The 16,873-nt window shown below is 40.4% G+C and overlaps 1 protein-coding gene across 1 annotated transcript; it reads right to left on the bottom strand.

The window, feature by feature from the left end:
* Positions 1 to 14,785: 14,785 nt before the first annotated feature.
* LOC121467623 lies at positions 14,786 to 15,769 on the bottom strand. The gene is made up of 2 exons (XM_041709719.1): positions 15,192 to 15,769; positions 14,786 to 15,071 (listed from the first exon to the last, which is right to left on the bottom strand). The coding sequence occupies exons 1-2, from the start codon at positions 15,455 to 15,457 to the stop codon at positions 14,996 to 14,998; spliced, it is 342 nt and encodes a 113-aa protein (XP_041565653.1). The 5' UTR covers positions 15,458 to 15,769; the 3' UTR covers positions 14,786 to 14,995.
* Between the last annotated feature and the right edge of the window lie 1,104 nt (positions 15,770 to 16,873).

Genomic DNA, 16,873 nt, shown 5'->3' with positions numbered 1-16,873 from the left:
TTCTGCTTTTTGGCTGATGTACTGCTTATTCTGCTGCTTCTCTGCTGATACACTGCTTATCCTGCTGCTTCTCCGCTTATGTTACTTCACAATCTTACATTTATTTATTTGCCTAGCATCGAGACACAATCTGACCTTTCCAGGGTTAACCACTAAGCGCATATGGGAGCCCCACGGACTGGTTGAAGGCTCGATTACACCCAAGTTCAACGTGCGCTGTACTTCTTGGAAAATAAACCGTTCGACCGCTAACGAAATGGGATAGAAACGTTGTTTAATTGGGTTAGCAAAGCCCAAATCATTCTCATGCTGAATCAACGATGTTTATCCCAGACCGTGAGTAGCGAAATCGGGAAAAAGTTGAATAACAACCGCGATACGTTTTCTTTGTTCTACGTTTAAGGGATATACTCGGCTTTATTCCTCATCTGTTTTTTTTTTGTTCCGTCTGTCAGTTCTATAGCGGAGATGAGTCCTGGAGCGATGTTAAAAGCTTTCCGGAAGTCCATTCCTAGAATAATTCTGGTTGATATTGAAGGAATAATATACAAAGTCATGGGCTGCTCTTGCCCCTTATAAGGCAAAAGCAGAGCTTTCCGTCTGCTGTTTTGACACCTGAGGTGATTTTCTTATATTTGGGTCAGGCAGTCCACTATTTAGTGGCCAAATCCGAGTAAATACAACTAATATTTGCTTGAAAATGCTTGAACTCGAAAGGGCATATAATCTTCCATCTGTACCTTAAGTCACTACTGCTGATACTAACAACTTTCTCATCTGTCGTACTGTTTTCCAGGAATTACGTAATCTTTTCGTCGATCTCCTGATTTTAATCGTCAATTTTAATTTTCAATCGTTCTTCGACTCTGTAATTTAACAACACCCGCCTACATAAGCTAATTTTTTAATTTTTAAACTTTAGCAAGTCAACACTTTATACATTTTCTTTATTTCGGATGTATAATATTTCTTTCATTTTGGTTTCTTATCTATCGCTATACCTTAACTAACACATTATTTATTTCAAGGTTCTGTTTTCTAAATTATCCGCGCTTACAAGGAATTTTCGTTATAGGTTATTTGAGTGTGCTGCTTCGCAAACTCTCAAAGAAAATAATAATTAAACTTGTTATAGGTTTCTTACAAACGTGAATGATACGGGCTAATTTAGGACATATAGGTTCATATACAACGAGAATTACACTCACCCAACTGTAGGTTACGTCGAAGGCGTTCGCCGTTCCGCAGATGAACATCTAGATTTCAAGGTTAAGTAAAGTTAACGCTATATTCCACTGCAGCAAGAAACACCCTTTGCATCCCTAATACAAACTGCTTTCTTATCTATAAAATGTTTAGGCTGGACTAAAAATTATGCAAGGTCTTGGTCGCCTGCGTTATAGTAAGTTGTAGTTATTATTATTCAGAGAGGATTTTAACAAACAGTTTATGTGTTCGGTTAGGTTGTTCCAAACGGAATTATCTTTATTGTGGTTTGAGATTCAAACCGAACCTTCGCCGAAGAATTTTATGTGTTTACAATTATGTAAGTGTGGGTGTATAAATGCTAACAAAGAATTTTCTAGAAATTACTTTATGACATTTATTTCGATCGAACAGTTTGCATATTTGATTGCTAGCGTCCCCGATTCTGTCATAACTTCTCCACACCTGTTGTTTACAGGTAAGTCCAAGGCATTGAAAATGAATATGTGTCCATCCTCAGGTGTCAAAACCATTTTTCTCCCCTCCAGATTTACTGAATACCATATTGGTGGTTTGTTCGTTATAATCTTCCTCAAACACTCCTTTCCTTTTAACTTAACACCCAACCCTTCGCTCTCGCAAATAAAAGTTTCATGAACTTTTGAACATTGGTTGTTAAAGAAGCTTATTTTATACTTATTGATTGCTACATAATTTGGTATTACTAATAAATGTGTCTCATTAATTGGAATTGGTATAACATGATATAATTGATAGACAGTTGGCTCAAAAATTGGAACTCTTACCCTAAATATTATCTCTGTTTCGTTTATTTGTGCCTGTATATTTATTAGTTCATATACTTGTTTATTTATAAGAATTTTGACTTGACTCTCGACAAACTGTATCTTTTGTTTCCGTTTTGTATCGAATGTAACCCCATTATCCTCATCTACTGTATGCTAACCTAGGTGTTTGTTTATTTCATCTATTCTCCTTCCTATAACTACATATCCTTTTTCCAACTCCATGGGTTCTTCTCTTCCCTCGTTTAGTTTTCGCGTCCTTTCCAGTTTTTGTCTTTCTAACCTGTCCTTAACTTCCTTATACACTTCCTCCTGATAAGCATTTAACTTCCTTAAGTGATCATGCTCCGTAACGAAATTAATCTCCCGTTCAAATTGTGTATTCTCCCAGAGAACAATTCAAACGGCTTCAATTTCGTACTAGAGTGTATTGAGTTATTATATGTTAGGAAAACTTCATCTAAAACTTCCTCATTCTAATTTTTTAGTTTTAAGTCCTTCCTTGTTTTCATATTTATTCTATAAATTTCTGTCAGCGTTGAATGAAGCCTTTCAACCGGTGAATTGCTGGACGATTGTTGAAACGACGTCACATGCAATTCAATTCCGTATTGTCTACAGAAATCTCTGAATAATGCCGAGGCATACTCTGCGCCTTGGTCACATACGATCTTTTTAGGGACACCGTACTGAATTATGAACTTCTTTATTGATTTAACAATATTTAAACTATCTCTTGACGGTATGGTGTACCGCACAGCAAACCTTGAAAACTTGTCTATTATTGTTATAACTTAGTTTTTGTTGATTGTGTATAAATCCGTATAAACGATGTCAAGTGGCTTGCACGGAGTTTCCGTATTTTGAAATACCACCTTTAGTGGTTGCCGATCATATTTCAATGTCTGGCAAGCTTCAAACGCATTAATGACCTGTGTTCCTCGGTTTTTCATAAATGGAAAATAAATGTCACGTCTCATCTTCCAAAACGTTTCATCTATTCCCCTATGATTACCTGGGGTAGGATACCATTTTATTTCTTCTCTTTGTTCACTAATATCTGTTATTTCCCGCATCAGGGTAAGACATCGTACTGTTTTATAAAGTTTGCGATTGCTAAAATAACTCAGAAACGCTTCTTCAACCTTCTTAAAGACTTCGTCTGACGTGTATATCGCACACATCCTGTATGGTTTAAGCACTTCACTAAGATTTCCAATTTCTTCTTTTGTGAACTCCTTTTCTGTAATTGTCCTTCATATTTTGTTCTTAAAATGTGTCCCCACTATTCTGCCTGGTATCGGCCCAACCTCAAATATTAACTGGATATTAAAGTCATTCAGTGGGTTTTCCGCCACATGAATGATACTTAATTCCAGTTCACTTGTATGACCCGCACAAGTGGCCTCTAGTTCACTGTTGTGAAATTGTAGTTCAATTCTGCTCAAGGCCTCTGCCACGACGTTTTGTGACCATTTTTGTAGGTCACCTCGTAGTCATATTCCAATATTCCAATATTGCAGCTTCCACCTCACCAACTTGGAATTGGGTTCTTTAAATCCCATGAGCCAAGTTAGTGGGCGGTTATCTGTGACTATAGTGACCGAACAAGTATGGTCTGAAGTGTTATATACCCCAAACTATGGCAAGCATTTCCTTCTCTACTGTGGAATAATTGACCTCACCCTTATTTAACGTTCTGTTCGCAAATGCGATTGGGCGATCACTTCCCATCGTTCCTTGTGATAGCACCGCACCAATAGTCAAGTCTCTGATCAGCTTTCGTTGCGAGCAGACGCGGTTTTCATTTCGTTATGACCCCATTTACGTGCTCTGAGTGCAATGTTGCCGTTACGCATCCGCAACTTCGCGGTTTTGAGGCTGTTCGATGTTCATCGCACTTACCACACTTCTTGTGTTAATTTTCCTAAAGAGGCAATAAAATTGCTTACCATTGTGCCGAATCTGTTGTGGCAATGTGATAGCTGCGTAGTGCAAGTTTGTTTCTGACAAGTTAAAAGAAAATTCTGACAGCTTATCATGCTATTCATTAACAAAAAAAGTTCATTAACTTTAAGCTTGGAGTCCCGGAGCAGTATTATCAGCGGTTCTGGCCACAATCAGTTACGGTGATCCGATTCATTCACAGGGATAGAGAGCACTTGGAGTCTACCGTGGTGGACACATTGGGTGGAGAACCATTGCGTAAATCTACACCTGTCAAGCTTCCATCAAAAAACCCCAAGTCACCGTGCATCATTTATAACTGGAGTTCTCAACTTCATCACCAACAATAAATGCATAAGCTGGTGCTTAGGCCGCTCGCCCTCTACATCGTTCTGAACAACAATACGGCGTTCTCTTTGGAGTTTCGCTCTCTCATCATCATGCAGCTTCATACACTATGTCGCTTTTGGCGGCTATTTTTTCTGATGACCCAGTGCATATGATTGTAGCGCGCTCCTCAGATATGCGCTCTATCCATCTCCTCCTCCCCGCTTCGCTTTACTCGTGGATGGCGATTGCGTTGGATTATCACTCTCTTCGCACCTATATTTGCAACAACAACGAAATCGGATGACTTTGCCATTTTCTTTATGCAGCTCCCTACCTGAAAAGGGTCCGCTTCTATACAGCGCTCTCTTCCGAGTTGCGCTCCCTTCACCTCCCGCTGCATCGGCACTTCGGCCGACGCTTGGATGGATTAGCGGTGTTTTTGGAGTTCCGCTCACTTCCTCATTGATGCCAACGGGAGATTGTAAAATCTTACTTTTTTACGGACGCTTGCTCTCTCCACAAGTTTCTCTTCTATTGCCTCTCTTTGATGATCAGCTTTCTGCATTGCGGTCCGAACGGCATTCACCGACTCTGGAAGTATCTGCAAGTAGGTCTTCTACGATTGGATTGCAACTATAACCTTCGTAATGATAGTCTCCCACTACCAATACGTATCCGGACTAAAATATTGCGTACGGCTCTGAATGGCTTTTTTTGACTTGCGAAGCAAAGGCTGCCTGTGGATTTTACGATACCACCTCATGAAGCTATGGCAACGGTTAAAGAGAATTCATCAAACAAATGAATTGGAAGTAATTGCCTTAAAATTTATTTTCAAAACAAATCTGGAATGAGAACCAAAACTCATGAGTACTTCCAACAGCGATTTTTATATAATAATATTGGTTGAAACCTGGCTCAACCCCAACTTCAACTCCAATGAGTTCTTCGATTCTAACATATTCCATGTCTATCGCAAGGGTAGAGACTTCAGCAGAATGAAGTGCGAGAGAGGTTGAGGCGTTATCGTGGCTGTCCGCCGTACCTTCTCCTGCTGCACAGCTGTACTTTAGGACTCTCTTCTGGACGAGTTGGCTGTTGAGGTATCTGGATTGTCTGGGAAGACTGTAACAGTTGCTTCTTGGAAGTGACTTTACGCTTTATCAGGCGCATATGAATAACATTGCCAGCTTACATGCCAGATGACTCTGTTGGTCTCGTTGTAACAGGAAATTTTAATTTGGGATCTGTTGTATGGTCATGTGATCCGCAATCCCATGCTATGGTGCCTGGCAATGTACACCAGCCACATGAAATTATTGTCATCGATGATTGTTATAGTATGGGCCTCACCCAGATAAATTCTATTTTTAATGATTTGCATAGGCTGCTCGATTTAATATTCATCAATTCTATTGTTAATTCCTCGGTAAGCCTTACTGAATTAAGTATTTCTAGTTGTTTGAATATTTGAATTTTATAATTTCTTACCAGTTGTTAACTTTATTCCAATGTATAATTTTAATCATTCCAGCTTGGTTACCGTAAGTGATTGCCTCACGTCGATGGATTGGGTTTCCTTACTATCAAATGCTTGTATTGAGACCAACTACAATAACTTTCTTGTCGCTTTAAAAAATACTCTTGACAGCACTTGTTCAACCAAGGTACGGGGTTTCTATAGGCTTTCTTGGTATACTAAAGGTCTCCAGAAATATAAAAATCTAAGAAACAAGTTCTACAAACGGTTAATTAGATGAAGTTATCCAGTGGATCGTGATAGATATAGACAACATAAGCGGGAATTTGAGTTTCTTAATAAATTTCTTTATAATCAATACATTTCCGACATTGAAAATAGCTTAAAGTCAAATCCAAACTTTTTGGAACCTTTGCCAGCATACTCTAGCCAATGTTGCCTACTGCATACCTGCAGTCTAGTAGATCGGTGTTCGATAGCGAGCGCCTGCTCTTTATCAACTATGTTATAATTGGTAATATAGAAAGTCCACTCATATTAAGCTCAATTAAATTGAATATCCCAGCCAGGAGTCTACGTACCAGGTAAGGATTTATCCATCCATTGGTGAATAAATAAATAAATCAATGGCTAGCATCTGTGGTTAAAATAAAGGGCTTTGTAAAATCTGGATATCTCAAGATTGGATCATTGCATAACAACGTCTTACAATATTTAAAAGTTTTTGTACACTCTTAATCTATGATTATTTGTTGGTTCCCTTTTAGTCTCTTAGTTAATGGTTTGGTTATTTTTGCAAAATCTTTTATGAATTTCCTGTAATACCCAATGAATCCAAGAAACGACTTTATTTACTTTGGTGTTTTGAGCAAAGGAAAAAGCTTTATGGCCTCAATCTTCTTTGGGTTTGGTCTGACTCCTTACTCTATTTCCTTCTTTAAAATTTCTGATTTATCTGTTTGAAGTTTAAAATTTGCTCAACTTATCCTTTTAAAAACTGTCCTCAAGTCTTGCATGTGACTTTGCAAAGACGGGGAATACACAATTATATCATCCATGTAGACCAGACAAATCTTGCCTACCAACTCTCCCATCAGGTTATTCATCTTTCTTTGAAACGTCGCTGGAGCATTTGTCAATCCAAATGGCATTCTTACATATTCAAAGTGCCCGTCATCTGTTGTAAATGCTGTTTTTGGAATATCCTGTTTTTCCATCTCAATCTGATGGTAGCCGCTAGCCAAATCTAATACTGAGCTTATCAAGTACTTCACCAATTACTGGCATCGGATACCTATCCTTTACTGTCTTTTCATTCAACTTCCTAAAATCGAACACCAATCTCCACTTTTGTTTTCCTGATAAGTCTATATTTTTTGGTACTAGCCAAACTGGTGCACTTAAGGGTGAATGACTGTGCCTAATTTCTTCCTGTTCTAACAACTCCTGTATCAGATTCTTCTGAATCTTCTTCTTTGTTTAAATCCATATCTGTACGGCTTTTTATAGATAGGAACATCGTCCGTTGTTAAAAAGTGGGTGATGTGGGTTAAAAAGTGGGTGGTTTAAAAGTGGGTGAAAAATACTTGGAAATTCCGAATACAGTTTTTTAAGGCTTGCCGCCTCTTCTGTATTAAGATGCGACATATCCAATTTTGCATGCCTTGCATCACCCCCGGTTATTTCCATTGTGCTAATTTCTCTGTTTAAATGGTCTAGGCAAAACCTCCTGTTTTGGCATAATTGCCTTTCTACTATAACGTAAAGAATTAGAGGTCGACGGATCTTCGTATCCTCTATTCCTGTTTTCTTCCATATTCCACCTGAGGTTCCTATTATTTCCTCCTTGTTGCCTATATCCTCCATTATCTCTGTTTCTATTATAACCAAAGTTCTGCCCGATAAATCCTCCTGCAGCATTGAAATTATTGTTCCCGGGTACCTCTTTAGACCGGTAATAAATGTCTCTCTCTCTTTAATCACTATTTCGTATGCTTCCAAGTGCGTCTTGGGAACTGTTCCCCTGACAGCACTACCTAAATTGCCTTTTAGACCTGTTACAAACGCCTCCAGACACGTTTCCTGATATAATTTCTTCTTTGCCCGAATTGTCCTGTCCTGTCTATAACATTACACAATGCCTTATGCACATCAGATACCTCCGAGTAAAATAATTCTACTGTTAGTCTCTTATTTTCTAACTGATTTAATTCCCTCATTAAATCGAGTTCTGACCTCCTACCTTGGATTTTATTCCTTATTTGCCTAAGGACCATCAGTACCATCGGTGTTTGGTCCATTCCTCTAATCATTAAAAGGATCTCTTCTGCGTTTAACATAAACTTTATTTTTTCCCCCATATGAACGTGCATCGACCAGATCACATCGAAAATATTTACCGTGCCTAACATCTCAAACGTTGCCTGTTGCATTCCTAAATTTTCCTGATGCGTCATTGTATTAGCTTCCCTGTTCTGTATTGCTCTAGAAGTTGAGGGCTCAAAATTTAATTGTTCCACTATCGTTAGCAAACTGGTAACTTTTTTGCTAACTTTACCTTTAGTCAGAGGCCTAAGTCACTCTTTGACTTTGCAGATTTTTGACATTTACAATTTTCTTTTGTTTACTCCTTAAATTATTATTTTTTGCTTATGCTTATTATAAATTTTCTTAGCTTTTTCCTGATGTGTCTTTAATAATTTCTTTTCCTTAGAAGTGAGGTGTCTGTCGGTGTCTTTTATCTGTAAAATTTTGTTATTATCATTTGTTCAATTTGTTTTATTATTATTTGAGAATGTATTGTGTTGGAAGTGTTGTGTATGTGTTTTTGTTACCTTTCTTTACATACCCTTTTATACCCTTGCGCGATGCAGTGGTATCGGGTTCCTTATATTTTTTTTTCTTTTGTAAAACATATACATATTATTTTTATATTTTTCTATCTTTTTTTTTTCTATTATTATTGCTTAACCGTCACCCTTGCGCGATGCAGTGGTTTTCGATATGGCAACAAATTCTGTGATGTTGTCCATCAGTTATCCTTGCGCGCTGCAGTGGTACTAATGGCAGCAACTAATAAAATTTGTTTTTTTTTTGTTTCTACACTTTCTTTTTGTTGCACCGTGCTGAAGCTAGCTGGAATTTTTGCGCGATGCATTTATTTCAGCCACGAGCGGACAGTCACTTGCAATAGATATTTTCCTTTTATTATTATTATTTTTCATTTATTGGCAGGCAGAGTATCCAACCAGCGACTTGGGTTACTTTTCCCAAGCTTCATGTTTGACGTTCGCGTCCAACATCGAACCTCGACGTCATACTCGCAACTCACTCCGTCGAACTATATGGTTCGATGACGTTGCGGTTCGTCAGGTTGCATTGCAACGATATTCACAGTCAACACATTATTTCAATTAATTTATTCTTGTCAATGTTCTTTGTTTTCTCCCTTCTTTACTCATTTCATGCCCTTATCAATTTTATCGTTAATATACATGTGCAACCCTTCTTTTTTCTATTTACACTACACACCTCGCTTCCACTATTTTAACTTACTGTTGCATATAAATTATAAAAATAATCGTTCTCATCACTTCGGTCCTTCACAATTCTCCGGGTATGGTATTTCCTTTTTCCTCCTTCCGGCTGATAGGTCCGGTTGCGCCAGGTATTATTATTCAAAGAGGATTTTAATAAACAGTTAATGAGTTCGGTTAGGTTGTTCCAAACGGAATAATCTTTATTGTGGCTTGAGATTCAAACCGAACCTTCGAACCTTTTATGTATTTAAAATTATGTATGTGTGGATTTATAAATGCTAACTAAGTATTTTCTAGAGCTCTGCTGAGTGGTTGTCGTTAAGCAACAGCCTGCCGGCCAGCTGCCGGTCGCTGTCCAATTGGAAGAAGGTAGCACGGGGTGGTTTAGGCGGTGGCGTAGTCGATGGTACCGGTATGGTAACTCCTCCCTCCCGAGAATGGAGCGATGGCCACATCTGTGGTATATCCAGAGCGACATTGTGCAGAAAAGCATTGGGGGTGAAGATTGTTTTTGTTTTTCTAATTCTCCATATTGCCAGTATCGTTAGAAGCACAAACATACCGTATATTACGGAAAAATGTTTTTTCTGTACTTTTCCTAAGTACACTACTTTTTTGAGGTTTCTCTTAACTTCGAGATGTAAAACTTCTAGTTTTAACATCTGTTTGGTGTTATTTATAAGTATCTGCTTATTTATTGTAGTGGTAAGATAGCGTCCCCGATACTGTTATATCATAAGTCCAAAGCATTGAAAATGAATATGTGTCCATCCTCAGGTGTCAAAACCATTTCTCCCCCCTCCAGATTTACTGAATACCATATTGGTGGTTTGTTCGTTATAATCTTCCTCAAACACTCCTTTCCTTTTATCTTAACACCCAACCCTTCGCTCTCGCAAATAAAAGTTTCATGAACTTTTGAACATTGGTTGTTAAAAAGCTTATTTTATACTTATAATACTTGTTTATTTATAAGAATTTTGACTTGACTCTCGACAAACTGTATCTTTTGTTTCCGTTTTGTATGGAATGTAACCCCATTATCCTCATCTACTCTGTGCTAACATAGGTGTTTGTTTATTTCTTCTATTCTGCTTCCTATAACTACATATCCTTTTTCCAACTCCATGGGTTCTTCTCTTCCCTCGTTTAGTTTTCGCGTCCTTTCCTGTTTTTGTCTTCCTAACCTGTCCTTAACTTTCTTATACACTTCCTCCTGATAAGCATTTAACTTCCTTAAGTGATCATGCTCCGTAACGAAATTAATCTATTCTCCCAGAGAACAATTCGAACGGCTTCAATTTCGTACTAGAGTGTATTGAGTTATTATATGTTAGGAAAACTTCATCTAAAACTTCCTCATTCTAATTTTTTAGTTTTAAGTCCTTCCTTGTTTTCATATTTATTCTATAAATTTCTGTCAGCGTTGAATGAAGCCTTTCAACCGGTGAATTGCTGGACGATTGTTGAAACGACGTCACATGCAATTCAATTCCGTATTGTCTACAGAAATCCCTGAATAATGCCGAGGCATACTCTGCGCCTTGGTCACATACGATCTTTTTAGGGACACCGTACTGAATTATGAACTTCTTTATTGATTTAACAATATTTAAACTATCTCTTGACGGTATGGTGTACCGCACAGCAAACCTTGAAAACTTGTCTATTATTGTTATAACTTAGTTTTTGTTGATTGTGTATAAATCCGTATAAACGATGTCAAGTGGCTTGCACGGAGTTTCCGTATTTTGAAATACCACCTTTAGTGGTTGCCGATCATATTTCAATGTCTGGCAAGCTTCAAACGCATTAATGACCTGTGTTCCTCAGTTTTTCATAAATGGAAAATAAATGTCACGTCTCATCTTCCAAAACGTTTCATCTATTCCCCTATGATTACCTGGGGTAGGATACCATTTTATTTCTTCTCTTTGTTCACTAATATCTGTTATTTCCCGCATCAGGGTAAGACATCGTACTGTTTTATAAAGTTTGCGATTGCTAAAATAACTCAGAAACGCTTCTTCAACCTTCTTAAAGACTTCGTCTGACGTGTATATCGCACACATCCTGTATGGTTTAAGCACTTCACTAAGATTTCCAATTTCTTCTTTTGTGAACTCCTTTTCTGTAATTGTCCTTCATATTTTGTTCTTAAAATGTGTCCCCACTATTCTGCCTGGTATCGGCCCAACCTCAAATATTAACTGGATATTAAAGTCATTCAGTGGATTTTCCGCCACATGAATGATACTTAATTCCAGTTCACTTGTATGACCCGCACAAGTGGCCTCTAGTTCACTGTTGTGAAATTGTAGTTCAATTCTGCTCAAGGCCTCTGCCACGACGTTTTGTGACCATTTTTGTAGGTCACCTCGTAGTCATATTCCAATATTCCAATATTGCAGCTTCCACCTCACCAACTTGGAATTGGGTTCTTTAAATCCCATGAGCCAAGTTAGTGGGCGGTTATCTGTGACTATAGTGACCGAACAAGTATGGTCTGAAGTGTTATATACCCCAAACTATGGCAAGCATTTCCTTCTCTACTGTGGAATAATTGACCTCACCCTTATTTAACGTTCTGTTCGCAAATGCGATTGGGCGATCACTTCCCATCGTTCCTTGTGATAGCACCGCACCAATAGTCAAGTCTCTGATCAGCTTTCGTTGCGAGCAGACGCGGTTTTCATTTCGTTATGACCCCATTTACGTGCTCTGAGTGCAATGTTGCCGTTACGCATCCGCAACTTCGCGGTTTTGAGGCTGTTCGATGTTCATCGCACTTACCACACTTCTTGTGTTAATTTTCCTAAAGAGGCAATAAAATTGCTTACCATTGTGCCGAATCTGTTGTGGCAATGTGATAGCTGCGTAGTGCAAGTTTGTTTCTGACAAGTTAAAAGAAAATTCTGACAGCTTATCATGCTATTCATTAACAAAAAAAGTTCATTAACTTTAAGCTTGGAGTCCCGGAGCAGTATTATCAGCGGTTCTGGCCACAATCAGTTACGGTGATCCGATTCATTCACAGGGATAGAGAGCACTTGGAGTCTACCGTGGTGGACACATTGGGTGGAGAACCATTGCGTAAATCTACACCTGTCAAGCTTCCATCAAAAAACCCCAAGTCACCGTGCATCATTTATAACTGGAGTTCTCAACTTCATCACCAACAATAAATGCATAAGCTGGTGCTTAGGCCGCTCGCCCTCTACATCGTTCTGAACAACAATACGGCGTTCTCTTTGGAGTTTCGCTCTCTCATCATCATGCAGCTTCATACACTATGTCGCTTTTGGCGGCTATTTTTTCTGATGACCCAGTGCATATGATTGTAGCGCGCTCCTCAGATATGCGCTCTATCCATCTCCTCCTCGCCGCTTCGCTTTACTCGTGGATGGCGATTGCGTTGGATTATCACTCTCTTCGCACCTATATTTGCAACAACAACGAAATCGGATGACTTTGCCATTTTCTTTATGCAGCTCCCTACCTGAAAAGGGTCCGCTTCTATACAGCGCTCTCTTCCGAGTTGCGCTCCCTTCACCTCCCGCTGCATCGGCACTTCGGCCGACGCTTGGATGGATTAGCGGTGTTTTTGGAGTTCCGCTCACTTCCTCATTGATGCCAACGGGAGATTGTAAAATCTTACTTTTTTACGGACGCTTGCTCTCTCCACAAGTTTCTCTTCTATTGCCTCTCTTTGATGATCAGCTTTCTGCATTGCGGTCCGAACGGCATTCACCGACTCTGGAAGTATCTGCAAGTAGGTCTTCTACGATTGGATTGCAACTATAACCTTCGTAATGATAGTCTCCCACTACCAATACGTATCCGGACTAAAATATTGCGTACGGCTCTGAATGGCTTTTTTTGACTTGCGAAGCAAAGGCTGCCTGTGGATTTTACGATACCACCTCATGAAGCTATGGCAACGGTTAAAGAGAATTCATCAAACAAATGAATTGGAAGTAATTGCCTTAAAATTTATTTTCAAAACAAATCTGGAATGAGAACCAAAACTCACTCCCTCTTCATGAGTACTTCCAACAGCGATTTTTATATAATAATATTGGTTGAAACCTGGCTCAACCCCAACTTCAACTCCAATGAGTTCTTCGATTCTAACATATTCCATGTCTATCGCAAGGGTAGAGACTTCAGCAGAATGAAGTGCGAGAGAGGTTGAGGCGTTATCGTGGCTGTCCGTCGTACCTTCTCCTGCTGCACAGCTGTACTTTAGGACTCTCTTCTGGACGAGTTGGCTGTTGAGGTATCTGGATTGTCTAGGAAGACTGTAACAGTTGCTTCTTGGAAGTGACTTTACGCTTTATCAGGCGCATATGAATAACATTGCCAGCTTACATGCCAGATGACTCTGTTGGTCTCGTTGTAACAGGAAATTTTAATTTGGGATCTGTTGTATGGTCATGTGATCCGCAATCCCATGCTATGGTGCCTGGCAATGTACACCAGCCACATGAAATTATTGTCATCGATGATTGTTATAGTATGAGTATGGGACTCACCCAGATAAATTGTTGCATTTTCAGTTGAAGCCGTCTGGAAAATACTGAAACGAACCGATACGTCAGCAGGTCCCGCTATCGATAAGATTTGGTGGTGACACCGACTATTGATAGCGGGAGAGGATCTAGCTATTTAAATTTAGCCCGGTTCGCTCGTTAACTGGGTTAGATGGCCTTGAATACGTTCGCTGACCCATCTTGAGAGAGCGGGAGGGAAAATGGCGAGCGACTTTGGTGTAGGTCAGGGTTTTGCTTTAGTTGCTGCAAGAAGTAGTAGGAGAACGGTCGGAAAAAAACCCAAAATTTAAGTTCGTGATTAGTGTTTGAATAACTCAAAGTGAGTGGTTATTTATTAGTCCGGAACTTGTAATTTACAGTGTTTTTTTTATATTGAAGCCGCCGGGGACCCTAACTAAAGGGCCCCGGAAATTTAAAAGATTTGGGAAGTGAACACTTACCAGACGGACCTAACCTGGTCGTCGTCCACCAGCCGCCGCAGCATTAGCCGCAACAGCATTAGCCGCAGCAGCATCAGCCGCAGCAGCATCAGCCGCAGCAGCATTAGCCGCAGCAGCATCAGCCGCAGCAGCAGCGATCAGTAGCAGCAGCAGCAGCCTCAAGCGCCAGCAGCTACAGCGACTGCCTCCAAGACGGCCAGATACGGAGATTCCCTCGGTGAGTCCGTTGCGGGAACGAATGCCCGCGCTGGCCACGTGGTCATCTCCAAGTCCACCGCCGCACTGCCTCCGGCCACGCTGCGCTATCCTCCGGACCAACTGGTTCCGTGCGGACTCGCGCTGGTTTTCGCCGCTAGCGTTTTTCCATTCGGGCTGCAGTTTCAACCACATCCGACGTTGAACTCTGCAATAAATAAGTTTTAGTTATTGTTTTGTGATATCATGCAGTCAAGATTGTCAAGTACTTACTGTGAAATCTAATCTAAAATTAGAGGCTCAAGTCCGAACCCTAGCCGCGCGTCCAACTACATCTAAATTGGGTCGCGAAATTTAATAACTTGTGGGATTTGTTTAGCGTACTTACCTTATCAGCACGTCCCTTCTTTTCCCTTGGAGCTCCTTAGGATTATGCGACCCGGTTGGCAAACGCCTCCAATTTAGTGCCGTGCGGCGACTTTGCCTGACACTTGGAACTTTAAGCGTCTAAAAATTTCCCTTTCGGTTGTTGCCGCTTTGACCGCTTCTCATCTGGGCGACGGTCTGAGATCGGCCTTAAGAGTTTCTAACGAAAAGAATAGATTATCAGTAGGAATCAATAATGAATGTATTTACTTATTAATCTTGCCAAGAATTAAATGTGAACAAGCTACCGAGATGGTTGTGTGAATTACCTTGGGCGGGGAGATGAGCCGATCCTAATCCACCAGGAATAGACTCCGGTCTGCCGGAGATGGGGTGTGCCTCCCACATCTTTCTTGGGGCACCCAAGGTTGGGTGGGTGCGTCGTGGCAAGGACATCGAAGCCACCAATTTCGTCGAATTGTCTTAGTTTGCTTGATGTACATATAACTTTGTTTTGTTTTGATTTGTGGTAGAGATGGTAAATCGACGTGAGACGTCCGATGAGTCGGAATCGATTGTTCGGACTGCAGGGCATAGGGGGTACTCCGCCCTGGGACTCCGTGGCTAGCCGGCGCTGCCCTCCGGGAAAGATGCAGTTCCGTAACAATATGGCGCCCAATTTAACAAATAAAATATGTGATAGCCGAGTCGACGGCGTCTCGCATATTTATTATCTCCAGCCAGCCCACGAACGGTGGCTTGCATGACACACATGCAATTGCACCGGGAAGCGGACTGGTGGAGAAAAGTTGTTTAAATTTTGTAGGAAGAAAGGGAGGCGTGTCCACTAGAAGTAGGACAATTGCTCCCGAGGCACAGTTCACAGGGATTAGCTGTGATTTGGCGGTGACATCCCCTTCGAAGGAAATCGAAGGATTCGCATCCCAGGTCGGCCGTGCAATAAGCACGAAAGGTTAAACCAAAAACGGTGATAAAACTGTGATATAGGTATTAGGGACATATTTTTTTTGTTAACGTAATTTTAATGAATGTCGTGTTTTGGGGTTACAGTGTAGTTGTTTGTTTTGTGCAGATCCTTGGGTTTTCTGGGTATTTGAGTTTTCATATCATATCGGTTTAAAACTTAAATGTGTGGTCGTGACCCGTGACGTCGTCACGCGCTGCTCGGCCACCGCGACTTGAATGAAAAACGCAAAGTCCAAAAGGAAATCCTATGCGATCCTGCAAACAGCCGAAGTCCTTAACTGGCGACTTTCAGCACAGCTGAAAGTTAGTCCAGTTGACGAGCGGTTTGTTTATTGAGAATTCGGACGAAATTGTAGACGCAAGACGACTGGCGCGGAGTCTACCGGCTGGGGATCGGCTCCATCTCCCCTTATTGAGGCTGGAAAAAAAAAAAAAAAATAGAGAAAGAAATTTAGTCGAGGGACTTGTTTTTTGATAAGAGCTAATATTTGGTGTGAATTTGTTTAGCCTTAGGTATTTGTGGGTCTTTAATATGTTTTCTTATTTATTTCTTATCTATTCATGGTTTATTGTTACTATTTATTTATTATTATTATTTATTGGCCTGGTAATATAAGTATTCGTATTATTTAGGTGCATATTATTTATTGTTTATTATTATTTACTAGCATTCAGTATAATTTATTTATTTATACATAATTTGGGCTTTTGGTGGCCACGTTGAATTCGGGGTTTCAGAAGTCGTGTTAGGGGTTATCAAAATTCAGGATGTCAAAGCGACAAGGCAGCAAGCATGATCACCTGCTTCGGTCGAAAGGTTTTCCAGGCGAGGACGACGAAAAGATGTGGTCCACGGATGTGGAGGGCGCTACCGAGGCTGGCATGCCGCGCATATCGGAAGGGTTGCCCAGGACTCCGCTTGCCCGTTTGCGCCAGGGACTGCAACAAGAGCAAAAAGGACCACAGGACACAGAGCTGCAGCCGGACCTAAGGCAGCAGCAGATCCTGGAGGGAATTGGTTCCG

This window comes from Drosophila elegans, unplaced genomic scaffold (assembly GCF_018152505.1).
Source record: "Drosophila elegans isolate 14027-0461.03 unplaced genomic scaffold, ASM1815250v1 contig_1, whole genome shotgun sequence".
Lineage (NCBI taxonomy): Eukaryota > Metazoa > Arthropoda > Insecta > Diptera > Drosophilidae > Drosophila > Drosophila elegans.
The sequence above is the reverse complement of the archived record's forward strand: the minus strand, read 5'-3'. Positions and strand labels throughout refer to the sequence as shown.